Source organism: Manacus vitellinus, unplaced genomic scaffold (genome assembly GCF_001715985.3).
Source record: "Manacus vitellinus isolate BGI_N305 unplaced genomic scaffold, ASM171598v3 scaffold_15_pilon, whole genome shotgun sequence".
In the NCBI taxonomy this organism is placed as follows: domain Eukaryota; kingdom Metazoa; phylum Chordata; class Aves; order Passeriformes; family Pipridae; genus Manacus; species Manacus vitellinus.
Window position 1 is genome coordinate 14,636,455 of NW_021939122.1, and position 27,130 is coordinate 14,663,584.

The 27,130-nt window shown below is 44.3% G+C and overlaps 1 protein-coding gene across 1 annotated transcript in view; it reads left to right on the forward strand.

The window, feature by feature from the left end:
* MXI1 (MAX interactor 1, dimerization protein) overlaps nucleotides 1-26,575 on the forward strand; it is a 46,761-nt gene extending 20,186 nt beyond the window's left edge. Inside the window, exons 4-6 of the mRNA XM_008919634.3 lie at nucleotides 22,047-22,161; nucleotides 23,350-23,521; nucleotides 24,692-26,575. Coding sequence (XP_008917882.1) covers nucleotides 22,047-22,161; nucleotides 23,350-23,521; nucleotides 24,692-24,855 — 451 coding nt within the window. The 3' untranslated portion in view covers nucleotides 24,856-26,575. The remainder of the gene's footprint in view (nucleotides 1-22,046; nucleotides 22,162-23,349; nucleotides 23,522-24,691) is intronic.
* The last annotated feature ends 555 nt before the right edge of the window (nucleotides 26,576-27,130 follow it).

Consider the following 27,130-nt stretch of genomic DNA (forward strand, 5'->3'; position numbering starts at 1 on the left):
TAACTGGAATTGTGTTTTTAAAAATTAAAGCAGTGTTTTAAGTGCCACTCCTTTTCTTAGTCTTGAAATATTTCATGAACACTCCAGTGGTTCTGCTAAGGAGCTGTTTGATTTGGTACCAAATATTAACTGATAATATTTAAATGACTTTTCTTCTTGCTTTCATTCGTTGTTTTTATCTGAAAAGATTGCAGTGACATTTATATAAGGGGCTTTGTTTGTTATAAGAGATTAAAGTTAATTTATAGTTATTATCTGTCATTAATCCTCACATTGGAAAATTGTTTGTGCTTTTTATTTAATGGGTATGTGTTTCAGTTTATCTGTGCCCAGGATGAGTCATAGCTTGCATTTAAATAAGAAACCAGTATTCTGCTACTCATCTGCTGCAAGACGTAACTAAAATGATACTTTTTAGCCCTTTAACACGCCTACCAAAAAACTGATGCGTAAGCAACACCCCATCATTTTCTAAAAGAAAACATGGTCAAGCATGTGACTGAAAGATGCACTTTGCTGGTGTAATATTTTGTCAAAAAGGATAACAAATAAAATTCAGTCTAAAGCTCAATGGTGCATGTTATACAGATAGCAGTATAGCTCTTGTCCGTGGACATTTTACACATGCTAGTGTTGGGAGGATGTGGTCAGTGTGGTAGTAAGGGAAGGCACACAGTGCTGAGGTGACTTCCTGCTGCTCTGTGAAGTGGCAGTTCTGGTAAACCAACATGGTGGTGGTGTCTGTTAGAAAAGTTACATCTCCTGATAGAACAAGAAAGATGTTTGAAAAGCTATTGATCAGATTTAGAAAATAAACAAACAAAAAAAATATAAGTTTTTCTGTATATCCTACACTGCTCTATTTGGTTTTGCTGATGATTTCATTGTAATACACCAGAAGGAAGGAAAACAAAGCTGAGTTAATTGGGTAAAGGATGAGTTATGAGGGGGTATTTTTCTTATGGTAAAAAGAATTCAATTCAGACGAAAGATAGATCCAAGGAGGGAAAGAGACCTTGGGAGGATCACTGAAATTAGAATTTTCTGAAGATCTTGCAGAATTTGTAGCTTTGCAAAAGTGCATTTAAAAAGAGAAAGGACAAGGTCTAAAGGAGACAAACTTCAAGATGCTGAAAGTTGTTTGTAGCATAAAAGCAGAGTGAAATGGTGTAAGATCCTTTCTCTCTGATATCTTTCGAGATGATCGGAAACAAAGTGAAGAACACAAACGCAGCAATGATTGTGTATACTGTATTTTTAGCCTTTCTGACTCTTACTGGAATCCCCCATCTTCAGTGGTTCCCACCCATTCTTTCTGTAATGTGAGAGACTGTTTAGGGCACAGTGGTTCTCCAGAGCGGTTTCTCACTCAGAGCTGACTGTTATGCTGGGGATGCGTATTTAAGGTACTAGATAAGATAAAGGAAAAACCCTACTGATGTAGAGGAGAAAACCATGACGTGGGTCAGCTTGCACTGAAATGTGGGGCCTTCTGGGACTCTGCAGCATTTGCACAGTTTGGTTCTGTTTCTTCAGAACAAGGGCTTTGACTGTGTCTAGTAGCAAAATGCAAGAGAAGGAGGAGGGAAAAGCATTTTAGCATAGGGCTTTTAAATAGTGCAGACATGCTGTCTAGGCTGGGAAAGATAGAGGGAAGGGAAATGAAAGTATAGGGAATCCTTGCTACTCTGAATAGACAAGGGTGATTGTGCTTGTGTAGTGCTATATATACTTGCCAAGGCAATCTGATCAGTGTTTGTCTTGAACCAACTAATCAATGTGGTGTTGAGTTCAGTGCTATTTATCAGGAAAGCTGGAACAAGAGACTAATCCAGTAAATTTCATTTGTTCTCTGGAGTGGGCTTTGTTTTCACGCTAAGTTCATGTAGCAAACCTTGACAGTACATATTGTTTTCCTCATTAATAACACTTGGAACCTGTGATGTTCCCTGCAGCAGTCAAACCGTGTCCAACACAGCTGAGCATGCATCTATCTTTGACACATCCAAAGGTCACGGCATGCACTGATCCTACTTGCTCCTTGTGGGAACTGTAGCTAAAGCCTCCTGTCTCCATGGCCAGTGTGGAACAAGAGCTGGAGGTAGTTGGCTGTCTTCAGCTCTGTTGTTTGGATGACAGATGCCTCTGTTTTCAGCTGGGACTAACAGTTTTCAGCAGACCTGCAGCATGTTCCTCTAGTTTGGGAGATCTGGATAACTTATTATACTGCTGTGCCTGTTTTTGCTTAACCTGGAGAGCAGGAAGCCAGTGGGTTTTGGAGTAAGGCTGCCAGAGAGCTGCTCTTTCTGGATACGTTCAGGCACAGCTGTTGTCATTTAGTGTCAATCTGCCTTTTGCTGCTGTTTCTTTTGCTTTACTCTGTCACGTGCTGTAACACTTGGATCAATCTCTGGCTGACCACCACACTTGCTCATGTGAAGTGCCTCCTTGGGCAGAAGCAGTGTTTTGATTTCACTTACAATTGAAGGCCTGCAAAAGCTTTGTTTCACGTTGGCTGGACTGCTGAACATTTTGAACTCTGAGTTAAGCTGCTGAAAAGGGACAGTTAGTCTCCATGCTGAGATTTGAAGGAAACAAAATGATCCGCATTTTGTTGGAAGTCCTGTAGTCCTGCTCATATAGGAATTTTTAGATTTTTATTCAAAATGATGCAGTGAAGAGTGTATGCATGCCTGCCTTCCTTTCTGCTCCCAGATCTCTGTACCTCCCTTAGGAATGCAATAACTGTTGAAGAAAGAAGAGGAAAAGGAACAATACTACTATTTTGGATAAACTGTCACAAAGAAAAATGTTTTTTGTTTCAACAACGTTGCACAATAAAATCACTGTTATAAGCCAGTTTACAGAAACAGATATTTATCACAAAGCCCTTCTCAACTAAGATGTGTTTTAGGGACACTTTCTAATGTATTTTTCTCCCATGATGTGGAAAGAACTGCCAATGCAATCTGCTTGGCCTTGTCATAGTGGTCTGATGCTGAGAATCCTTTCATCATCTTGCCTTCCTGAAGGGACACTTGAGAGGAAGCCCCCATATTAGAAAGAAACATGCTCTGCAGTCAGGTCTCTGCACCAAATCAGAGGTTACCACTCTGGTTTGGAGTGCATCATTGCCAGCCTTGCTTCCTGAATCTCTACCCAAACTTGCATCCTCAAATTTCTACTTGGGTGCATTACCACAGTTTTCTTTCAGGCTGAACCCTCTCCAGTTCTGTATGTTTATGGCTATCCTCAAAAAACTACAAAGACTGGGCAAATGCCCTCTGTAATCAGTGAGCTTGGACCCAGGAAGAATCTGGCCCCAGTAGGAAGTGAGGCATTCAGCTTTCCTGGCTCCATTTTCAGTCATATCAGAGCTCTGTACTTACCATTTCTGTCCAAATGCATCTCTGGAGACTTGGCAGGCTTTTTTTTGGGTCTTTATATTTTTTTCATGGGGTGCTGTTTGAAGTGCTGAGAGCCAGAAATCTTGATGCAACAACTTTTCTTGTTCAAGTGACTAATGTTGCTCATGGACCTGAAAGCATTTCTAGCTAAAAGCCAGTTGGGGAAAATCTCTGCCCTAGAAAAGATGAGGTCATAGGAATATAATTTTGAGACAGATTACCTGTAACCACAAGTTTCAGGACTTTGTACTCTTGGGGCAGAGTTGTGTGTTGGAGTTGTGTGTGCTGGTGTACATCTTTACCTGGTACATGTACTGAGGGTACTATAGCAATATAGGCCATGCAGACTTGTGATAACCAAAGGAAGGGGAATAGAAAATGTAGGCAAGAAACTCTCTTTCTGCTTTCTGTAAGTGGTCTGTTTTTACCAAAATATCACAACTTTGAGAACGTCCAACCTTGTGATATTCCAAAGAGGATGGGAAGAGTGAGACATCACCATTTAACAGGTGAGGCACAGAAGCACACATGGATCCAGTGCCTGGAGATGTGGATCAATGAAACAAAGGAGCAGGAACAAGTTTGCATCATTGATCCACATCTCCAGCCAGTTGCTTGCCTTTCTCTCCTTCACACAAGTTTCCCCTGTCCTTTAAAACTTCATGCTTACTCCTTGTGTCTCCCTCAGTGTCCTGCTGTCCTGTCAGTGTTGCCCAGGGCCAGGACGTGCTGCATAACACCTTCTCCCATGAGGAAAGAGAAGAAGGACACAAAGTGAATGCACCTTTGCTGCTATGGGTGGCACCAATATGGTCTAACTCCTTGCTTTGGGTGCTGTGGTGGTAAATGCAAGTGTCTTATCCCTTGTCTGGGAAAGGAGAGTGAGGATCATCTCGCAGTTGCTGTGGTTGTTGCCTGGCTGCAAGTGGTGCTGGTCACCCCGAGCAGTTTGCATAGCTGTGGGCAAACAGACCAGGCAGCTTTCCTCCCAGACAGTGCATGAGAAAAACCATATAACAATTAAATAGGCAATGTGCAACCAAGAGTCAGGAATTCTCCCATAAAACCATCCGATAACGTGGAATGGGCTAACTCAGGGCCATGGCAGAATTTAGCAGTAGTTGGTGTCATCTACCCACCACCCTTCTGTGTGCCTTGGGAGTTTGAATTTGTGTAGAAATACAGATCTTCTCTGCCTAGTTCTCTTTCTGGTTGCTTCTTATGATGCCTGTGCAAAATTGGAGTATCTCCTTTTTTCAGAAGTGGCACTTGAGTCTGTCAGATGCAGGCAGAATCTCATAGAGAGGTTTTGGATTTGTTTGAGTCTGGAGAAACACAGAGGAATCCCTGGATTCCAGAGCAATGGAATGAGTCAGGTTTTCTGCCCGATGCTCCATTAAGAAAACCTTAGGGCTGTCTTTTGAAGGTGTACTTTATGGGTACACTGCTGCCTGAGCATCACTTCCTATTAGCCGTGTAATAAGATTTTCTGTCCCTCTTGCCTGTTAATTATTTACCTTTGAGAGTGCATTCATAAAGCAACATGACTTATTTAGGGAAAAATGAAAAGCTTTTGCAAGGGATGGATGCTTTTTGCTCTTATTTTTTTGCCTGGGAGTTGAAGTTATAAGACTCAGGATGAAGAAGGGATTGGCGTGAATGGGAGATTTTGTAAATGAACACGTTCAGCTCACAAAAGGTGAGTCAGGAAAGGGGATGTAGCAGTTACAGAGTGATCTTGTAACTGCCTGTTCAAGGGTTTCTGCGCAGGAGGAGGGGCTGAGGGAAAGAAGGAGGCATAACAGAAATTGGTGCAAAAAAGTTTATGCTCTGTAATCTTCCAGTGGAAACAGGACATGAGTTTGAAATGCAGCGTTACTTTCACAGAAGTAGACTCTGTGAATGGTATCAGTGGGTTCATGCATGGTCCAGGCTGATAACAGTTCCTATGGTAAGGGTGTGGTTTTTATCATGGGAGGTTGTAAACAGCTGCACAAAATTTAGTCATGCTTGCAAAGTCAAGTGCAGGCTGCTGTCTCTTAGTTGTCTGGTTGCTGAGCCAGTGTGGAGTATCTAAAAGCATCTGAATCATTTAGAAGCACAGCTCTTAATGACTCTCAAATACTTGCTCCTTCACTTGGGCAATTGTTGCTCCTCTCTAGCTGTCGCTACAGCTCTGTATGCCTTGTCATCTGGCGAGCAGTGCCAAGGGTTCCTTACTGGCCAGGACAGCAAATAATACAACAACAAAAGGAGGTCATTTGATAGATACTGCTCTTCTTGTGAGTAAGTGAGTGTATTTGTAGAAAAAGGGCAAGGACCCTTGAAGGTGAAGGCTGGCAAAGCCACACAACCATCAGAAGAGATATGTGGAAAGGAAAAGGAAGCTAATCCAGACCTGATTTTGCTACTTATTTGTGTACGGTTAGATCTCCCTGTGAGCAGTCCAGGAGAGAAAAGGAATAGAACAGGGAGGTTCAGAGGTGAGATCAGCCCTGAGGAGCTCACCGTGGCTGTCCCTAGTCTTGAAGAAGAGCCTGGTCAGCCAAGAGTGTTCCAGGACCTGAGAACAGGCAGCTGCCAGCATTTCTGTGTATGACCACACTGTGTTCCTCTGCTTTTTCCTCTCAGAACTGGACTGTGCAGGATAGATTGCTCCAACTCTTCCTGGAAGTTCTGGAGGATGTGTCCTTTACATTTTTCTCTTAGGAGGGACTTCACAGTGCTACTTTAAGACACAACCTGTTGAACATTTGGGGTAATTTATTGTAATTCTACATGGCCAAAGCCCAGCCCTTAGATGAGAATTGTTCTGCTCTTTCTGGAAACTCAGTGAAATTGTTCAAATGAGTTATTCTAAAAGAAGGAGCAGTGTAGCAGGTTTATTGTAGAAATCTGAGGCTAAAAAAGGCGATGCTTTGTATCTCCCATGTCTTTTATTTCCACCTATTTGGCCTTGTTCCCCAGGGTGGGTTAAGTTGTGGGTTGCCCAGTCAGATTTTGCCCAGCTGTATGGGAATCTTCCATACAGTTTGGAAAATACCATCCATCAGCTACACTCTGGTAACGTCAAGAGGCCAAATGTGGAGTGAGTACACGCATTTGCACAGATGCACAGTTACGTGTGAGCACACACAAAGAGCTTGCAGTTGAAATCTACGTGCCCGTCTCTTTTTAACGGGGGAAGACAGCCCAGCTGTGTATACAGCTTGGTGTTTCCCTTTGATCTCCGTTTCCAGTGTTTCTCATAAGAGTGGATCCTGGCGCTCCTCGGAGCTGCCTGCTCTTTTTTTCCAAGTTTGCAGCTGCATAGCTGCACACAGAGAGGCTTGCTGGGCTGTAACTGGTTTCAGAAGTTTGGGGTGGGGGATCCTCTTCCCTGCAGCTCCTCCTGTTGTTTGCTTTGCTCCTGTCCTTTCCTTGCCAACAGCACGGCAGGGAACTGCCTCACTCCGCTAATGGAAACAGTGCCTTGCAGATGCCTCAAGATCCTCCCTTTCCCTTTGCCCACCTGCTCTCACAGCCTTGGTATTACTGCCCTTTGCCAGCTGCAACTGCCACTCTGGAGCAGATCTGCTCTGTCACCTAGGTTGAAGCTCAGAGAGGCAAAATTCCCCTTCACTTTCCAGAGACTCGGCACACGGCCCCTGCAGCTGGCTTGGGCCCTGTGCCTAAAGGAGGGCAAGAACCTCTGTTCTTCAGACTTCTGTGGTCTCTGAAGTTTTCTGAAGCTGTCAGAAATGGGGCTGGGAGGGGTTGGCCACACTCATTTGGTCTGTCCCCTCACCCCAAGGCAGGATAAGCTCTAAAGCTTTCCTGGCAGATGCCGATCTCGCATGGCCTTAAAAGCATTTGACAGCAGGATTGCCCAGGGAAGCAGTGCAACCTGTTGCTCTAATTAACTGTATTTAAAGCTAAAATTTTTTTTCTAATGTCTACCTAGGAAGAAAATTATTTCAGTATTGTTTTAGGGAACAACAAAAGCTGTCCCAAGTTGAGTACCTCTGTGAGTGTATAGGGAGGAGTCCCAAATGCTGAATATAGTAGTCAACTTTCATAGCAAGAATCACTCTGTTAGACCCTAGAAGTACTCTGAGGAATTCTGGCTGAGACAGGCAAAATGGGGGGAACAGAAAACATTCATCTTTCCTTTTCCCAATGCATGTATTTGCCACTTCACCTAACCCGAAGAGCAACGTTGATGCCAAAAGAAGTGGGAAACCGGATGGGAACACTTTGTCTCCGGTGGATATTCTACGTAATATGACCCTCTTAGGAAATGCGCAGAGTCTGTTCTCTGTGGTGTGACCTCTTTTAAACTTTTCTTGGCTTGGAAAAGCAGCTTACAGGCTTGGTGTTCACTGGAAAAAGCACATATGGAGATGCATTTCAGGGAAGGGATTGCAAATGGAGAGAAGAAGAGGAATCTTATATCTAGTGTCAAATACTTTAGGAAAACGTGTGAAGGCCCTCTGGAGTCAGAAGTGTCTCTTGGAGTTTCTTTGGGTTGTGTTTTTTTTCTTAGTGATGGCTGAGAAAAATGCATAAGGTGGGAAAGAGCAGAGTGGGAAGGGGGTTGTACTGTGGGTTGGGCACTTTGTGAGTGGTTAGCAGTAGACAGTGGTTAGCAGTAGTCAGAATGGAAAACTGTGGTATGTAGGGGACTTCCATAAGCCCTCCAGGTTGGCTCTCAGGTCTGTGCAGATAGTGCTGCCTCCAGGGAAAGCAAATTGCTTGAGTTTCTTAAAGGCTTTTTTTTATTTTTTTGTTTCAAAGCTTTTTAAAAAAAATTGTTCTGTTTTTTGAAGTGAAAAATATGATTAATCTTGCCAGCTCGTGGAGTCCTCCCCTGCAATACTGGTGATATTCTGTGACTCTTGAATCTCGGCACCTAGGGTTAAGTGTTTTTTATCCCCCATATAAGACCAGTGTATGAGCCAGTGTAACCTGTGTATTTAAAAAACAGAAAGAAAAGGAAGCACCCTATATAGGTGTTTGTTTACTTTTGTAAATTATGTGATGCCTGAGCTACTGTGGTGTATTTTTTTTATGGAGCCTAAACCATAATCTTTTGGCCACATGGGATTAACAGTAGGACATCAGAAACTAAAGGTTTCAAAGAAACAAAAAGTTTTATGACTGCTCGATTGCAGAGTCAAAAAACAGCCTTCCTCTTGTCTTCCTGATTCTGACTAAACTCCTTTGAAATTCCATCTTGAGAATTTCTTGGGACAGAGATCAGAGAAGACCTCAGATAGCTTTTGCAGCATATATGGTGAGGGGGGTTCAGTGAGGAGTTATTGATCCCTTTTGAGTAATGTGGCCATCTTGTACTCTGGGCCTTATTAACTACCAGGGAAAGCTGAATGAATTGGCCTCCCAAGGAGTCCTCCTCTCTCGGCACTTCACATACCAGTGTCACTGCTGAGCTTCATGAGCACCTGGAAACAAAGAATAGGTTTAGCTGTGCTGTACTCCATGAAGGAATTAGGATTAGCTCCATTTTGTGGATGAGTGGTGTGTGCTTCAGTTCCTTGAGGGATTTACCTGGGGTCGTGCAAGCTGTCTGCGGACAAGTCTCCCGACTCTCACTTAAAGGTCTTGCCTGCTGCATAACCCTTTCCTGCCGGTGAAGGGAGTCGAAATGTCGTCTCCAGTTAGTTGCTGCTTCATCCTTCCTGAAAGTGCATGCAAACCTGCTAGCTCAGCACTAGGAAAGTCAGGAAGCCTGTGCTCTGGTTTGCTGTTTGGCTCTCCTGATGAGGAAACCCACCACGGCTTCTCCCTAGGTGGATAATTTCTGGAGAAAATTACCTTTTTTGTTGTTTTTTCTTGGGGGTTTTTTATTTATTATTATTCCTAACACCAGTGATTTTTTGAAACCAATAAGGAGCGCTCCCAGGATGGGATACTACACAGGAAGTACCTGACCATGAAGCAGTACTTAATCTTGCCTACATTCATGAGGTCCTGAGAATGACATAAGCACTACAAAAAAGCAAGGAAGGAGAATGTGATTATAAAGCAGTGCCTCTGCAGGTACTTCTGTAAGTACATGTGGTTATTTTCTTAATACTGTTCTGATAGCTGAGCAAATGGAAGCCAGTTTCTACCAAACCAGAGGCCTAGGTGTTCCAGTTTCTCTCTCTTTTTCATTTTCTTTGTCTTTTTAAATTGTTTTTCTTTCCAAAGAAAGCCATAAACCTGTCAGTGTCTGGTTTGTTCCCAGGTGGGATCCCAGCCCTTTTTCTGCTGGGCGAATACATCAGGGTCAGCAGGGTAAGGCAGTTAATCCTCCCACAATTGTTAGTTTACTCAACTACAGCTGTTCTTGGTCTGGGAGAATTAAATTTGTATCCATTTGTGGCATTGAAGACCCAGTTAGGGGTCATAATGGTCTTCCCCAGTTGATCAAGAGTTTACTAGGTAGAATGTCCTGTGCTAATATATAATGACTTTTTGAGCCCTACTGGAAGCACCAGGAGTCTTGCAGTGGAGCTGAAAAAAATTGAGCAGTTTTCATGTGTTACAGATACATTTTGTCTTGCTTGCTGCAGAAGGAAATTGTTTCCAAGTGGCCAGCTTCATGCTTTTTCCTTGCGTGAGGTTTGAGCAGTCTTGCATTTCTTGGCCTTCACACATGCCCAGAGGAGAGAACGAAAATGTGAGGAAGGTGTCAAGGGTTGTTCAAGGGAAAGGGCAAGGCAGGGGGTTCATGTTGTTTTCTTCCCCTGATTTTGACATTGTTTTAATTTTCTAGGTGATAAACTCTGCTCCTCTTTGGAAGAACTGTATTGAGAATGAGTTCGTTATTAGCACATCACAGCAGCTAAGCAGAGGCAAGGTGTGTTTTCACACTCTCTGGTGCCTCCTTTCCAAAACTCTTCTTTCCTGGTACCTCTGTATGACTGAGATCAGGACATGACTCACCTGCTGTCAGTGTGCTGGGAGCTGTGCTTCTCTGTTCAGGTTCCCCTGCTGAGTAACACTGAGTTTTAACATTTGAGTTAAAACCATTTGTCATTTAATGCTAGCTAACTCCTAGACTTTTGAAATACAGTATTTGTGTGCAAAAATCCATATCCAGTAGGAAAAATAGTGCTAGTTTCTCTTTAAGTTCTCCTTCCTAGTGCTTTTTTTCTGGTCATACATCTGATAGTGACCTTGGCTGGTAATTCATTTTCCCTGGAAAGTTTGAGGTTAAATTTGAAATAATTTTACAAGGTGAAATTACATGCACTGCTTCCTCTGTTCCAGATGCATGCCCTCTATACCTGAAAGGTACAGTAGGTATTTGATGACTCCTTAAATATTTCTGACAGTGTGAAGAGATATTAGATGAAGAGCACATGCTTTCCTTCTGGCATAAAAGATTTTGTGTAAACAAGTATACCAAATGGTCACATTCTTAGAATATATTTTCATTAGGAATTTTCTTCCTTGAGGTGAGGCAACTGGAATATAGCTTCAAAAAATAGATGTATGGGACGGAAAAATTCTGTCTATCTTAATGAATAGTAAAAATACCTTTTAGTAGCAATAGCTTATATGTGTCATTTTAAAAATTAATTAATGACAAAATTAATGTTATAAATTACTCATTAATTAATTAATGACAAAGTTAATGATAAAAATAACTTTTAGTACCAGATCAGAATCTGTTCTTAATATTGGCAAATTTCCCACTCATTATTTTGAAAACAGGAAATGTGTTTTCCCAAATAACAACAAGTTAGTAGCATCCTTTAGTCTTTCACTGATGTACAAATGTCTACCATATAAAGCAAATGCTTGCTTCTTCCAGCTGGTTAATGGAGGAACCAATTAAAAACCTGACTATATTCAGCAGGCACCAAAGTCCAAGGTCTCTTTCAGCAGTATTATGAAGAGGCTTTGAGGTACTGTCAATGCTATTGTCACTGTGACACCCTGTGGGCCATGGGTAGCTTTTCTGCTGTAGGCAGGAGACCAGTCCATGGGTACTCTCCAGCTGGCTGTTGGGAAGCTGTGTGCTGCCTTAGGTTCTGCCAGTCTCAATGCAGGCCTGTGGCCTTCAAGGGTCTCTGCAGATCCATGCTAATTTCTGTTTCATGGTGTGCACCATCTTTGATTTCTTCTGGAGAGGCTGGAAAGACTTGATGGTAGTAGATCTGAACTGGAGAGCTCTTCCCATTGCCTGGCAGTTTTAGAGGCCATTATGGATTATCGAGTGAGAGCATCCCTACTTCTCAGTGTCTGACTGCAGAAGCCTTGCAGGAGCCCGAAATACCTCCTGCAATTTCAAAGACATGGTGCTTAGCCAGGAAACCTCTGAGCAGAATAATCAAAAGTAGCTGGCGAGTTTGGAAAATCTTGGCTATCTTTGCCGGTGACCTAATTCTAGCAGTAAAGCTGAAAATCCATAGGTCGCAGCAAAACAGGTTACTGCCTCCTCTGCAACCAGGCAGGTTTCTGATGAATGGCACAGCTGCTTTGCAGGCATGTTGGCAGCATGGAGGAGAACGCTGCACTGACTCGGAGGCTGCGAGCACATTCTGTATCCCTAGAAGGATAATTACAATGGTATTAGTGAGAACAAGGGCACAGGACACTGTTGGCTATTTAAAGAGCAGGTCTATTTTTAATCACCTTTTAACAAAGATGGAGTTTTTATTAGACAGGGCTTTATAATTAACCAGCCTAGGTTGCATGTTGATGTTTACAGCTTACTTTGCATGCTCCCTGATAGTCAAATGCAGGATTGTAACCGTATCTTACTGCCAGGGCAGGAAACTGCAATACCTCTGTGGTCAGCAGTGACTGCAATTGAAAAGTTGGTGGCAAATGATCTTGTGCAAGAGTTGCCTGGATGTAACCAGACCAGCAGCCTGGGCTGTGTTTTTGACTCAGAAGGAGAATGTGATGTAGAGCATTTGTGGCCTGTGATGCCTGTAAGTTTTAGTGTGTTGTTGTAAGCCCAGCTCAGCCTAAAAGGGGTTTAGGTGGTAACATAGCATTTTGTGCTACAGTAAAGTACAGTTCATTATATTCACCAGGGATTGAAATGCTTTGTTACTAGTGGCCAAGATCAATAATAGTAGATCCTCAATATATAAATTTAGGGGGGAATCTGCTCCAGAGCATCTGTTGTTATTTGACATCTCTTAACAACTGCCCAAATTGCTTTCAAAGAACAGCATAGAGGAGCTGGGAGGAGAGAGGAGAAACTGATGAACAGGCCCGGAGGTCGGTGCTAGATCTGTATGAAAATGAAGGGGTGAGAGAAAATGCCAGGCATTGATTGACTCCATTCCTCTGCTGGGCAGATGGCCACCTATGGTGCTCTCATCACCTTTTCATTGTGAAGCCCAGGCTGGTTTTGATCTTTTTCTGCCGAGTAGAAGCAGCCTGTCTCATTGGTGCCTCTGAAGATCAAAGGGGTTACAAAAGGATGAGCAGTCATATTACTGAACAGCTGTGAGTTCATTCTGCAGGAGGCACCTTCCAAAATGGTATAATTTTTATTACTGTGAGCATCAGTATTCAAAATTATTTGCCATTCCTTTAAGCATCCTAGTTTTGGAAGTCATGGGATTACAGTTGTCTCTTCTTTTTCTTTTTTTTTTTTCTATTATTCATTTAAATAAAGCTTCCATCTTCTAGCTCTCTAGTTCAAAGAGGAAAACATCAAGATGTGCAACAAATAGGACCCAAAGGCCCAGAACTTATTATGTGAATAAAATTAGCCCCAGATATATCACTTCAACTTCAGAATCACAGTGTTGCTTTAGTGTAAATGTTTGGGATCTGCTTGATTTAATGCAGCTACGAGATCCTGTTTCAATTTCTGTGCATTGGCAACTGTATTCTTGTTCCAATGAGTTTCCAATTCAGGAGACTGTCAGAGAAGAGGACAGAAACAAAAATGTGGACAGGCTGAAGGATGACAGCTGGTGTTAGCAGAGCAAACAGTGCTGGTCAGAGAAGAGAGTGAAAGGAAAGGTAATAGAAGCTCAGTGTGAGATGAGAGCAATCCTACTCCCTGAAGTGGACTCTGAGATGAGAGGGGGATTGCTGAGTTTTCAGAAGTGTTCTGTTCACAGCCATGTCTACAGTGCTGTGGCCTTGAATCCTGGAAGTGGAAGCTCTCTCATGTGTCCACATAACTCAAGGTGTTTATAGGCCAACCCCTGCACTCATTAAACAACATGATTTACACTTAATGTCTGCACAGTGTGGACAGACTTATCAGCCTCTGGGAGATATAATAAAATTGTCTGTTGCCCCTCTATATTGCAGGAGACACCTGTCCTGCAGGAAGTCCAAATCTTGCAGACAGATCCCCCACATTTCACCAAAGGACTGGGGGCTGTCTGATTTCCCCTCCCTCTGTCCCTCTCTTTTGCTTGATTTTGGAAAACCTTGAAGTAATTCATTTGCCTTCAGAATTGTAACAGATTTAGGAGAGCCCTCTCAGTAATACTCAGCTTTATACCTAGAAATATCTCAGGAAAGGGAGAGATTTGATAGTTGTGTGATACAGGGAGAGAAGGAGAGAGCATATCTCCCTCCGGACTGCAGCAGTGGGCTAGAAAGACCCACACTGGAACAAATCAGTGGTGGCAACACACCACTTGGCACAAGGTTTGTTGGTCTTGCAGCTTCCCTTTGCCAAGTGCCTGAAGCTCTTCCAAAGTTGACATTAGTGATGAGTGTTCCCATCTAGAAGAGTTGGGGGTAGAAGTAATTTCTGCATGTCCATGGGGTGCACTTGGCCGTGTTCTCATGCTGCAGTGGAAGGCCATGCAGGGCTGGGGGACAGTCAGGGCAGGGTTTGTAGGATGGCCTCTTTCACAGGGTACAATGGAGAGCGTGGGCAGTGTATTGTAAGGTAAAACCCTTGCTTTATGCTCACCTCAAGGTTTTGCAGCATCTCTTGCAGATGTGGAGAAGTGTTTGTGTACTGCAAAACCGGCCATTTTTTTCTGAGTTGTTTGTTAAGACAGTCCCTTTCCCGTTGTACTCTGTTTGGGTTCTGTGACTGAGGTGGCCTTTCAACAAAAGGCAGCTGTTGGGGAGTGCATCAGTACATTGCTGTTTGTATTTTGTTTCCACTTATGGGCTTGAATCATGATGCTGATTTCTTATGCACTGTGCCACCCGTTATCTTAGTACATAGCTTGTCACCAGGCAAGGGTGTGTTGATTGGTGTGACTTTGAAAAACTGCATTGCCTTGGGGTTGGGGTTTTTTTATTACTATTATTGTTCTTACAGTTGTTTAATCATAGATCTCTTCATTTGTGGTTTAGTTTTCACTTGCCCTTGATTTGAGAATAACAGTTGAGTGCCTGTTCATCTCTAACTTTTGCAAACAGATCTGGTATGGTTAAGATCAGGCTGAAAATGTTGCCCACAGAACTTTTTTGTTCCTTTAAATTCCATAAAACATTGTCTTTTTATTTTTGGTCCTAAATTTTCATTTCTTTGTTTATTTTAAATGCTAGATCTTTACATTTAAAAATGTAAAACATCTAAAGTGGTTTTTTCACGTACTTTTTCATGGTAGATTTTATTAGCATTTGGAATACAAATACTCCTATATGCCAGGGACCCACTGGTAGAAATTGACTGGAAACAAAGAGTCAGATGAACAAGTACCTTCTTCACCTGGGAGCAAACGCAGGAAAACAATCGTGAGAGGAGACCTGATTTAAAATCAGAAAGCGAGGCTCGTTCTGAATGATTTCACAGCTCAGGTGGAGAATATTAACTTTTACCTGTGCATTTCTGAGCTAGATTTCCTTCTGGCACGTGTCTGGTCTCTGGTGTGCTGTGGAACTGGGGTGAGCGGGTGTGAGTGTGTTTATTGCAGCCTGGCTGCGCGTGGCTTGAGGGCTCAGCAGTTGCGTAAGGAGCTGCAGCAGAGGCAGCGTGGGCTCTGCCCCTGTGCCAGGCTGCCTCCAGTCCTCATCCAGGTGCTTGGCAAAACCTCTTCCTTCGCTGAAGACAAGCATTCAGTAAAGCAGGGATCACATACCTCGAAGAGAGGGCTGGGCTGGGGGTCAGACAAGAGTAAGGAAAAAGCATCAAGGCTGTTGGAGATAAGCAGCCTCTGACCTGTGAATTGCTTTTAGAAGGAAACCATATTTTCCCCGTTTTCCCTGCCCTGTGGTTTTTGCATGTGTTTCTCATTACTTTTATCTCAAAATCATTCTCGTCTAGTGAATTATTGATGTGGGGTCACATGTGTTTCTCCAGGAATTGCTTTCTTTAACCAGTGATCCCTCCTGAATTTTCTAGGCAATCTGTTAGCTCTGAAATCCAAATAAAGTTGGTGGTTTCTGATTTCAGGGTTAAATTAGTTTCAACTTTTAAAAGGCATAGAGGGAAGAGGAAAAGGATGATAGTGTCCTTTCCGTGTTAGGATCTTCCTTCTACTCGTTCTTTTGATGCTTCTTTTTGGTTTGCTTCTGGTTTTTTAACATCTCTCAGAGATCAAGTGTCTGATTTAGCCTCAGTGGAACTAGAGCATATTCCTAATGTTGAGCACATGTTTAAATCCACTGTTGAATTCAAGCCCTATAGACCTGCAGGCATAGTACAAAAATATCTGGGAAATGTTTTTCTTTTCCCTCAAATGCTCCCTTCTTTCAACATACAAAATTAGGAATTCAGGATTTTGAATGGCCGCTGGAGGCGAGTTGGTCATTTCCTGCTGGGAGGGAGGCTTGATCTTTTAAAGATGGGAAGAGAGTGTGGTGTCTGTCTGTGCATGTGTGTGTTTTGCAGATGTTCAGGCCTTGATTCAGCAAAGACTCTCAGCAGTGTCTGACTGGGGGATAGTGCCGAGTCTGGTAAACCTGCTGCTTCGAAGCTGAGTGTGTGCATGTGTTTCACTGACTCCTCAGCACAGAAAGTTTCTTTTCTCAGTTTCCATCGCTTCTGCCTGTGGTGGAACCTGGAAAAAAAACCTGCACAAATCCCAAACCTGTTCTAGCAAAGAAGCTGCTGTCCTTCCAGGGATGTCAACATTCAGGGATGACTCTCTGATGGCCATGCCTGCAGCCATTTCTGCAACATTCCCCAGAGGAGGATGGACAGTGTGGTGAGAGGTCACCTACTTGTCAGGGGGTGCACAGAGGTTTGGCTGAGCCCACCAGGGCCCAGGGAGGGAAACTGCCAGTGACCTTACAGCTCTGGGCTAGCCCTTGCAGGGAGCCCCTTGGGCATTGAAAGTGGGTAGGTTTCTAGCCCCTGTGTAGCCACTCTGTGACCAGCAGACACAAGGCTTGTAGCTGCCACCACAGGCTCCTCAGCTCTCTGGGGACTTCCCAGCAGGGAAGAAGCTGGTGGCTTTGTGCCCAGCTTGCTGTGGTGCAGAGTGCTGGGATAGGTTGATTCCTGCCCAAACTCCTCAAAAATGTACTCAGGGGTGTGGGGGAAGGAAATGGGGAAATTTTTTTTGCACCCACATCTTTTTCTGCACTGCAGTTTTGATTCAGGCAAGAGAGAGCCCAGTTCCTGCGGTGGGATTTGCGTGTGTGTTGTACAGTGAGACAGCTGAAGCTATGAGCAAAAAGCACGCATAAATAAAGGCTTCCTCCCTGTGCTTTATATAATCAGAGTGGATGATGTCATTGGGAGCTGGAGAGGAGAGCAGGCTGTGAAATTACAGCCCTCTGCAGCCAGGCAGAGCCAAGTGCAAGGGAGGGCTGCACAGAGCAGGAGCCAGGCTCCTCTCTGATGGAGGCTCAGGATGGAGGGCCTGGGTGCTCAGGCTTGGAGGGGATCTGGGGGGTAGAAGTAGATAATCCAAATACAGTCAAAAGCTGTTGAACAGGCACAAAGGGAAAGTGAGGAGAACAGCAGGTGCCCAGTGGGCAGCAGTGGGGCTGCTATTTCAGGGTCCAGAACCCCCTTCCTCGACATGCAGCCATCTGTAGCTTGTGAATCCACTGAAAGGGTTGTGGGGCTGCTGAGCTTGCTCATCCCTCTTCTGCTTCAGTCTCCTGGCCCCTTGCAGCTCCTGGCAGAGAAGAGAAGGCATCCTCACTCTGTTTGCCCTTCCTATCCCAGAGGAACTTGCTTCTAGGCTCCTCCTGGCCCTGCACAGGGGAGGAAGCAGAAGCAGCAGATGGGACTCTGTCCCAGCCAGAGTGGCCAGGTGGAATAGGATAAAAATTGATCCTCAGTTCTTTGGGACAGGGCTTGTGTTAGGCTCTGGTTTTTCTGAAGCCTCTCAGGTGCTTTGCTCCTTTTCTGGCCATCCTGATTCCCCACATGGGAATCTATAATGGGAATCTTCCCCCTCATCAAGATGAGCAGAAAGGGGGCACTAAGCTGATCCCTTGGGAAAATGGAGGGCCCCCTCCTTTCAAATCCTTCATGGATTTCTTCTTAAGCACATCCAGCACCTGCAATGTGCTTAGGATGCTGCTCTGAGAGCCTATTTTTTTCCAAGGCCACTTAGGCAGCAGAAAGCGCTCCAGCTTCTCCTATCTTCCTGCAGCTACCATGCAAGGGCTTCAGCCTCCACTGAAACTGGAATTCTCCTTCTGTCATCCTCTGTCTTCCTCAGGATCAAGCCAGCAAGAGGCAGCAGCCCTTTGCACCAAACCCACGTTGTTTCTCTGTTATATAACAATATGGGCATTTAGACTTGTTTTTCCAGATATTGGCAGATGCGTCAAATATTGGCATAATCCAGTGGTTTACATGGAAGGCCGTCTGGCTCTGTCTGGAGCCTGCACAATGCTGGTATTTTCTTTGAATACAAGAGTCTGCAGCGTTGTCAAAGCAATGTTGCAACAGAGTCCAGGTAAACAAGGGGAAAAGACCCTCGTATCGTGGCCTGACCAGTAGAATTGTAGCTGCCCAGGTACAACTCCAGGACTTTATAAGAAAGCTGATGGATTTGCGGTTGCTTTCTCTCTGAAATGGTCTTTTAGCTAAGTCTTCTGTGATGGTTTTCACAGAATCACAAAATCATTTAGGTTGGAAAAGACCTTCAAGATCATTGAGTTCAGCCTTTGACCAATCAGCACCTTGTCAACCAGACCATATCCCTCAGTGCTATGTCCAGTTGTTTCTTGAATACCTGCAGGGACAGTGACTCCGTCACCTCCCTGGGCTCTGGAGTTTTATTTCTGATGCACCCATCAGTGCATCAGGCCTGCCAGTGTGTGCCAGTGGTTTAAGAACCCATCCTGGTCCACTGGGGCTTTTGGAAGTTGAGAGAGGCCAGGGACTGTGATGAGGTTAGATTTTAAAAATAAAAGGGTAAGGAAGGTATTGAACAGTTTGGGAGGGGAGAGAGCTGGGGAAGCTGTTCAGTTTAGTCTCTAAAGGAAAGCAACACGCTCATGTGCCAGGACAGTTTGCGGGCTTGGTTGCTCTTCCCTATCCCAGCTACACCAGGCCAGGCAGCTCCTGGGTAGCTCTGCCAGTGTCATTCCCAGCAGTGAGAGGTGGCTGTTGGGGCTGCAGGGCCTGGCAGTCCCTGCCTGGCCTGCTGCTCTCTGGCAGTGGAAAGGCCTGCACATTGCCCCCTGTTAGGCTGGGGTTAAAGACATGAATGCACTCACATTTGCAGTGGTGTCACAACTCAGTGTGGCTCAGCTCTGAGTGCACAACGGGGAAAATCCAGCCCAGAAGTAATTGCTTTGGTTAAACCTCTTACAAAACTTCCTGAACTCAGCCAGCACCACCTGCCCCTGCAGTGTGCTTGCAGCCCAAGCCGTGCTGTGTGCCATCGTGAGCTTATCAGCTCACACCACTCCCAGTGTCGCAGGCAGGTGTCCCCTCCCGATGCCTGGTGTGCCAGCAGAGGCCATCAGCACTGCTGCAGGCCACACAGCCTTTGACAACTGGCCAGCAGAGCCACTGTCAGGAGTGGCTTCTCTGAAAACCATCTGTGTGAGCCTGGGCCAATCTTCTGGGCACCGCAGAAGGGTCCAGGGCTGGAGGAATGTCCCCTTTGGGGCCACAAGTGCTGGGGAAGTAACCCTGCCAGCTTTTCCAGTGTCCTCATGAGAAAGACCCTCTTACTGCTTTGCCTTCTCTCTGCCCTTGTCAGGGCCTTATCAGAGAACAGTAACTGTCTTCAGTCCACCATGGTCCTGGGGCACAATGGGAAATGTTTCAAGTGTCCAGGGTTTTATTACATGACTGGACCTTTGCATATAACTTTCATGTGCTTAACATGGTTGATCTCGTTGAGTCTGCACGTAACCCAGCTTTGACGTGGCAGATCAGTGCCATACTTTTAATCGCTCTCTCAGCAATCCAGCCAGTGCTTGCTCCTGCCCAAAGCTGATCCCTAGTTCCAGGAATTGCAGTTCCTGGTGCAGCACCTTCCTCATTCCTGGTAAAACCTCCAATGCTGAGACTCTGCCCAAAGCTCATGCTATAGATGTGTTGTCCATTTCTCTCTGAATTCGGGAGTGGACTGTGATACCTTTGCCACTGGTTAGATTTTGGTTCCCCAAGCTGTTAGTTTTCTGTTACACAAATAATTCACTTTTCACCATGGGCTGGGAGCTGCCCTTGCCCAGTAGGGCAGGAGGTGTCTGTGGTCCCTACTTGTAGCAAGTGCTGTGTAGCAGTCCCTTCTTAGGTGGAGCCCCCAAATCTGTGCACACATTTTGAGTTCTGTTTGAGCTGTGGTTTTGACTTGGGCTGATCCAGAGGTGGAGTGCGTGGCTGGAGCTCATACTTGTGCAGTGAAGAGACATGTGCTGCTCTGTGCTCAAGCTTGGTGGCTGTGCTCTGACAGCTCTGACTCCGTGACTGGCCTCTGTGGACATTCAGGAAGTCTGTGTCATATCCAAAAATGGGTTCAAAACCCAGAATGTCTTTGACCACAAGATCCTGCTCCTCTTCCTTTCTCTAGTTGCAAGAAGTCAGTGTCCAGGGGTGACATGAACTATAGTGCCAGTGTGAACCAGCAATGCTTTTTCATTGGTCATCATGGGACACAGGGCAAACACCTGTAGTGGGTGCACACAACTCCTTATCAAGCTCTACCTTGAAAATCATCTTCCAGGTAGAAAAAATCCCCCCGTGTCAGTCATATGGGTTTAATGGCAGTGGGGTTTGCCCTAGAGCAAGCTGAGAAGTAAAAGATGAGATTGATGTGATTACTGGTTTTTCAGTTTGATTTTTTGGATTATGATTTCCCTTTTCCCACCCCTCCATTTGTTAATGTTTAATGGAAAACACGTGTTCTTCAAGGCCCTTGCTGGTCATATGCAGTCCTGTGACTGTTATTGAGACAGAATGATGGACCCTTCCTAAAGAGATTTATAGTAGAAACCATGAGGAGCTCACAGCTACAGCACAGCCAGTGAACACTCCCCTGCACTGACAGTTCATCAGTAAAACCCCTGACCCTTCCACCCTTAATCATCCTTGCTTGTCACTGACATAATTGCCTGATTACGGACTCCTCTCCCCCACCCCTTTCAAACTGGGCGCAATAGTGCATTTGAAAAACAAATGGAAATGAACTGTCCATACTCTTTTTCTTCTTTCTTTTTTTTCCCCTTCCCCTGCATTGAGATGGATCAGGCTAAGATTCGGTTTCTTTGTGCATGAGCAGGCGCTGGGATAGGCTTTCAGGACTCTTTTGCACTGGTGTTTCTTGCATGTGAATGGTAAAGCTGATGTCATTGTGTTATTGATTGGGATGACAACTTTGGACATAAATCATTAATGTCTGGGAAAGAGAGAGAGAGGGGAAAAAGGCAACACACACTCGATAGTTTTCCATAAATCTGCTGTTCATTCCTGCATACGTTATACAGAAGAGGAGACAGCAGGAACAGTTTTCCTGTGCAGCCCATGGATGATGTGCTTTGCCACTGCTTCCTGAACCGTTTTCCCTAGAACGTGTTGCCGTATTCTTCAGGAAATGGCTCATATCACCAGTGACACTGTCATGCTGGAACCTGTCTTTGTAGATGTGAGTCAAGGTCAGAAGACTGCCCAGGGCAAGGTCTTGGGTTCTCTCATTCCCACCAGCATTGCACCCCTGGCTGCATTTCAGTTTTGGGCCCAGGAAGGAGTAAGAGTGCAGTTCTTGGGAAGTACCATCTCTCTAGCTCCTTTAAATGCCAGCAGGGATTGTTTCAGTGTTTTGAGCTGACCATTTTTCTCACTGATGATCTTAATTTTATGCAAAAAACCAGTGTTTAGATGAGTTTGGATCAGTGTTGAGATTAGCATATGTCCCCAAGCCAGCAATGAACAAGTGTGCAGGGGGTAGCAGTCATTCAAAACCACTTTCGCAAAAGTCCTTCTCAGCAAAACTGACAGCAGATTGCTCAGAGAGAGGAAACCCATAAGGTACTTGCACTGGTTGCCTGTGTGCCTTTGCCCCTGCACAAAGTTCATCCAGATGAGTCAGATTATCAGTCCAGACAGCAAGAAAATAAACAGTGTCTGTCAGAGGTGAGCAATAATGCAAGTAATGATGAGCAGCTGGTGTTTGAAGTGTAAATAGTTTAGTGGCAGTCTGTCCTGGTGGCTGTGGGGTGGGGAATCTTGTGATGTGTGGAAAGAGGAAAACACGAAAACTGCCTTGCAGTGGGGCAGTAGAGAAGGAGATGGCATTCCCTTGCAGGAAGCATGGCTCTGACCCTGCTCTTGTCCCCTTGCAGCCGAGCTCACCTCCGCCTGTGTCTAGAACGCTTGAAAGTTCTGATACCGCTCGGACCAGACTGCACCAGGCACACCACGCTTGGGCTGCTCAACAAAGCCAAAGCACATATCAAGGTAAGAGCTGCTTTTCCCAACTGCTTTCAGCGTGGGCCCTTGGGAAGTGCAATTCAATTGCTCACCCTTGCTGCCTCTGTTGAAGGAGACGAACACCTTTTAAAAATAAATTAAAAAAAAAAAAAGAGCAAGCAAGCCTTGCCCTCTTGGTTAATTGCTTATCATAGCTACAATTCCACATTGTTGAAAGAGTCCATGATGAACTCCGTTAACTACGGAAATGATGGATTTGAAGAGCAGGAGTGTTGTTCTGTATTGTAATCATTTGTTGACAGCTTCATCTCTTTAAAGAAAAAGATACCTACTGTTAAATGACTGCATGTTTAATGGGAAATGGAGCTTTTTTCCTGGTGTGCTACTGAGTTTCCACTGCCGAAGCATTAGCACAAACCACAAGAGTGTGAGACAGGGTTGGCTTGCTGGAGCTTCTTGTGTGAACCTGACAGCCAGCCCAGTGCTTTTCTGGCTTCACTTTTGGCAAAGTGAAACGTGAAAATAAAATGCAGCATTGTCAGTATCTGGGAGAGGCTGAAATACTTGCTTGCAGGTCAGGATACTGGGAGGGAAGATGGGTGATGAAGGAGAAAAAGCGCTGCCAAAGGGACAGAGTTAGCCTGAAATGACTCCTTATGCAATGTGCTTGTCGTAGGAAACAAAGAACAGTGCCCTGGTAGATTTCCCAGCTGTGATCAAAGAAATCTGTAGTAGGTTATGTAAATCACTTACTGAATAGAAAACTGTCTCTGAGAAATCCTACTAAACCATGCAGTAAGGAACACAGAGCTCCCAGGGCACGTTTTTATGTTGAAGCAGATAATAACAAACCCTGGAGTCCTTTGGTTCAGGGAGTTGAGGCCCCTTCGTGGGCAGATGCGGTAATGCAGGTGTCTGATCTCGTGTAGAATGACCCACTAACTGCTGCAATTCACATCGTTTCCCCTGGAGAGGCTCAGTCCTCAGAGTCTCTTTGTACTAATGGCTATGATTTATCAGGACTTGAGAGGTGGGAAGATGTGGGGAGATGGCATTGTGCTTGGAGACTGCGAGGCAGTTTGGTTCAGGGGTCTTGCAGCTTAAATCCTTCTGGGACCTGGGAAGGTCTAAGCAAGGCAGGTGGGAGGGCAGTGGCAGTGGGAGGGAGGGGGAAAAGGATGAAACTAATTATTCAGTCATATTTGATCATGTCAGAAACTTGAAGAGGCTGAGAGGAGAAGCCAACACCAGCTTGAGAACCTGGAACGAGAACAAAGATTCCTAAAGAGAAGACTGGAACAACTACAGGGTCCTCAGGAGATAGAGCGAATACGAATGGACAGCATTGGATCTACCATTTCCTCGGATCACTCGGACTCGGAGCGAGGTGGGTGTTGGCTGAACTGCCATGGAATCCCCAGGACTCTATGGAGTGAGAGCATGGGATTCATCCATTTCTGGTCTCTCAGCTACCCCCTTCTTATGGTGTTTGATATTTAGGTTGCTCACACACATGCGCACATACACACACACATGTATATATGGAGAGTTTAGTATTTTTGCATGAGTTCTAAGTCTGGAGGAATTGTTGCTGTCAACTTGAGCTGATTTCTGTGGCATCAAAAATGATGGTTAAGTTGAAACACCCATTGTGCTTTTTGGTCTACTGAATCTCTTGGCAACACAAAGAGGAAAATGTAAGAAGATATTAATGGCACTGGAATGGATGCTTCACACACCTTCCCGCTTACCTTTTTTCCCCCAAGCTTCTCATAGAGTTCATCTCCTCAGATAAAACTGGCCAGAGATGATCTGAATGGCTAAATGAATTGAGATAACTGTCTTTTTTAAAATATCTCTTCTGTGGAGAGAACATTAGGGACAGTAGATGGCTTGATATTTACTGACAGACCCAAAGATGCTGTGTAGTTTGGGTGTGAGTCTGTAGTTTAAAAAAAAATGCTTTGGAAAATTCCAAAACAATATGGGAACCAAGATACCTGGTTAACTAGATCTTTGTTTTTCAAGTCTTTCTTAGAAACAAGGTGTCTGTTCCAAAGTCTGCTCAGCATTTATGAGAGTAACCCAGATTCCCGTGGTAATGCACTGCAGTACCCTATAGGAGTGGTCCTGGCTTTGGCAATATAATGTCAAGCAAGTAGCATGTTTGGGGGTGACTTCATGCTTCATTTTCTCTGTTGCCTTAGATTTTATCTATTTCTTCTTGTTTCCAGCACTGGGGTCATAGAGGTACAAAGAAAGAGGTAGTGGAACAAGTTCAGTGTGGGGAGTGGCTCCCATACGCCCATAGTGTGGCCTGCATATGGAGGAGTCAAACCCCTTTGCCAAATCCCTGTGAAAGCTCCAATCTGGTATCAAGCCTTTTTATAAATCACGTCCACAGCCTATTTCATTCCAGGGAGAACACTGAAAGTCTTTTTGCCAGATGGCTGCTTCATTCTGTGTGCTGGGGGAGTCCCAGCAGCTCTCTGGCTGGAAGGGAGCAGTGGGGTGTGTGGTGCTCACCTGTGTGTATTTCTCTCATTTTCCTTTCCAGAAGAGATTGAAGTGGACGTTGAAAGCACAGAGTTCTCCCATGGAGAAGTGGACAATATCAGCACAACCAGCATCAGTGACATTGATGATCACAGCAGCTTGCAGAGTATTGGGAGTGACGAGGGTTACTCCAGCGCCAGTGTCAAGCTCTCGTTTGCTTCCTAGAACCAAGTGAGACAACAGTGCAGGGCAAATGATTTCACTGGGGTGATCTAACTGGGTCAGAGATGCCAGTATCCTCTTTCAGAAATGACATATTGACAGCTAGTCCTGGAGAGACCTGTATATAAAGCTTTTTTGGTAAAGGAAGCCTCCCCAGAAACCCATATTTGTTCATTTGGTCATGTTACCAATCCCAATTTGTGCTGGCAAAAAGTTAGACCAAATACTAGTCCCTTTGAAGTCAATGAAATCCATTTGTTTCTGTGGGACCTGGATCTAGACCTTAGTGATGAAACACTTTGCTTTGAATTTATTTGTTTGAAAGAGGATACTAGAGACTCATCCCTCTCTTTCTGTCATGAGATCTGAGAAATGTCAAAATTTCTTACATTGCATTCAGGTTGAACAACCTAATTTAGGCCCTTCTGAGGAGCTTTTGTGGTCCTAAAAGGACTGTATCCTACAGTTTATCACAATCTAATGCTGTCATAATGTACTAGGAAATCTAAGAAGGCTTAGCCTAGGAATAACAGTGAAGATGATGATTAAGGTCTCATTCTGTGCCCAGAGGGAGAGGGGCAGCAAAGAGAGATGTTCAGGGGAGAACACCATTCAACTCAGCTTTCTGTTGGACATCATTTAAAAAGTGAGTACCTCTGATGCGTGGCTAAAGCAGGAGGTGCACACTTGTAATCTACCAGCACATGGTGGGCTGTCGTGCCTCGGGCTGTGACACTGACAGCAGGTCTCCCGGTAGATGTGTGTTCATACACAGCCAGCTGAGGGCAGAGCGAAACCAGCACACACGAGAGGTGACACACCAGAAAGTCATGCCCAGATACTGAGCCACTATGACCTTTTTATTTGAAGCGATTTTTTGATAAACATTTGTAAATGTGTTGGGAGGGAAAACACCCCAAGTCTGATGCGTCTTTTTAGAGCTTGTCCATATGAAACCTTAGATGTCTTTTATATGAATTTATGCCATGAAAAGATCTCTGTTTTGATGAAGCACTTGACCCAATGAAATGCAAAGATGCTTTTTTTGCCATGCACACAATGGATGAAGGCTGTGCTAGCTGGAAGAGGCCAGGTTTGGTGGGGGTTTCTTCAGTTTTCTTTTTAGAATCATTCCCTTTGCTGACTTTTGAAGTTCCAGTCCAGTAGTTAACCTAGTTAAGCTCAGCACGTCTCTCATGTTAATGTAACGTTTTGACTGCACGTCCTGTTCCCAAGGGCCTTGCCATCCTATCTGTGCAGGTGCTGTTAAGAGCTGTTATAGCGAATGTTTTCTAATTTTCTCCGAGACAAGCATTCTAACCTGCACTTTGAGGGCTTTGCTTTTTTATTTTTTGTCTTTTTAATGGCCAGGATTATTTTGTTTTCCAAGTTTTAAAAACCTTAATAGAGTCTTCACCTATGGCATTGTTTGAAACTTTGTATATCCTTAAGTAATTTAACTACCCCTCATTACTAAGAAAAAAAAAAGAGGAAAAAATGCTTTATAAAATTCATAACTTATTGCTGATTTGAATGGGTTGTTAATTTCAGTCCTTTAGATTTTATTTTATTGTTTTAGGTAGGGTTGGGCAAAAAGAAGTAAAATAAAATAAAAAATAAAGACAACCATATTTAGCAGTGCAGTGGAATTGTGTTTAAATGTTAGCATATGGTCCCCATTAAAGTAGCACTTTAACGCCATTAAACATTTCTGTATCTGAAATGAGTTGTGTTCTTCCATCTTGGTCATTCGTATCCCTTTAGCCGAGTGTTTGTTCTTCTTGTGCCCTTCAGTCCTGCAGTGAGAAGATCCTGAGTGAGTCTGCTGTAGACTTTTGCACTGTGATAAGTTGCCTGTGTTTAAATATTCTGATGTTTCCCCCACTCTCCTCCAAAATTTGTCATCCCCCGTAAGAGGTACAACACACGTGCTTGAGTAGAGAAATAACCTTTCCATGAATGTAGTGAATGATTTCTGTTCTGTTTGGGGGTTTTTGATTTAATTTGCTTACCAAGTCTGTGTCAGGTTGCAGTTGTTAAATGTGTTTTCACTTGTGTGTAGGTAATCCAGTGGCTCGGTCTGTATGTTGTTGTTCTGGGAGATTACCTGTCAGGAGTCTGCCACAGAGAGAATTGAGCTCTGGGTTAACAAATGGATCCTGAGGGCTTTCAAAGAAGAAATGCTGCTTGGATTTATGTTTGGGGTTCACGTAATCTCTGGATGACACAAGATTTGGGACAGTCTAAAGAGTGATGAAAAGTGGGAAACTTTAGCTCT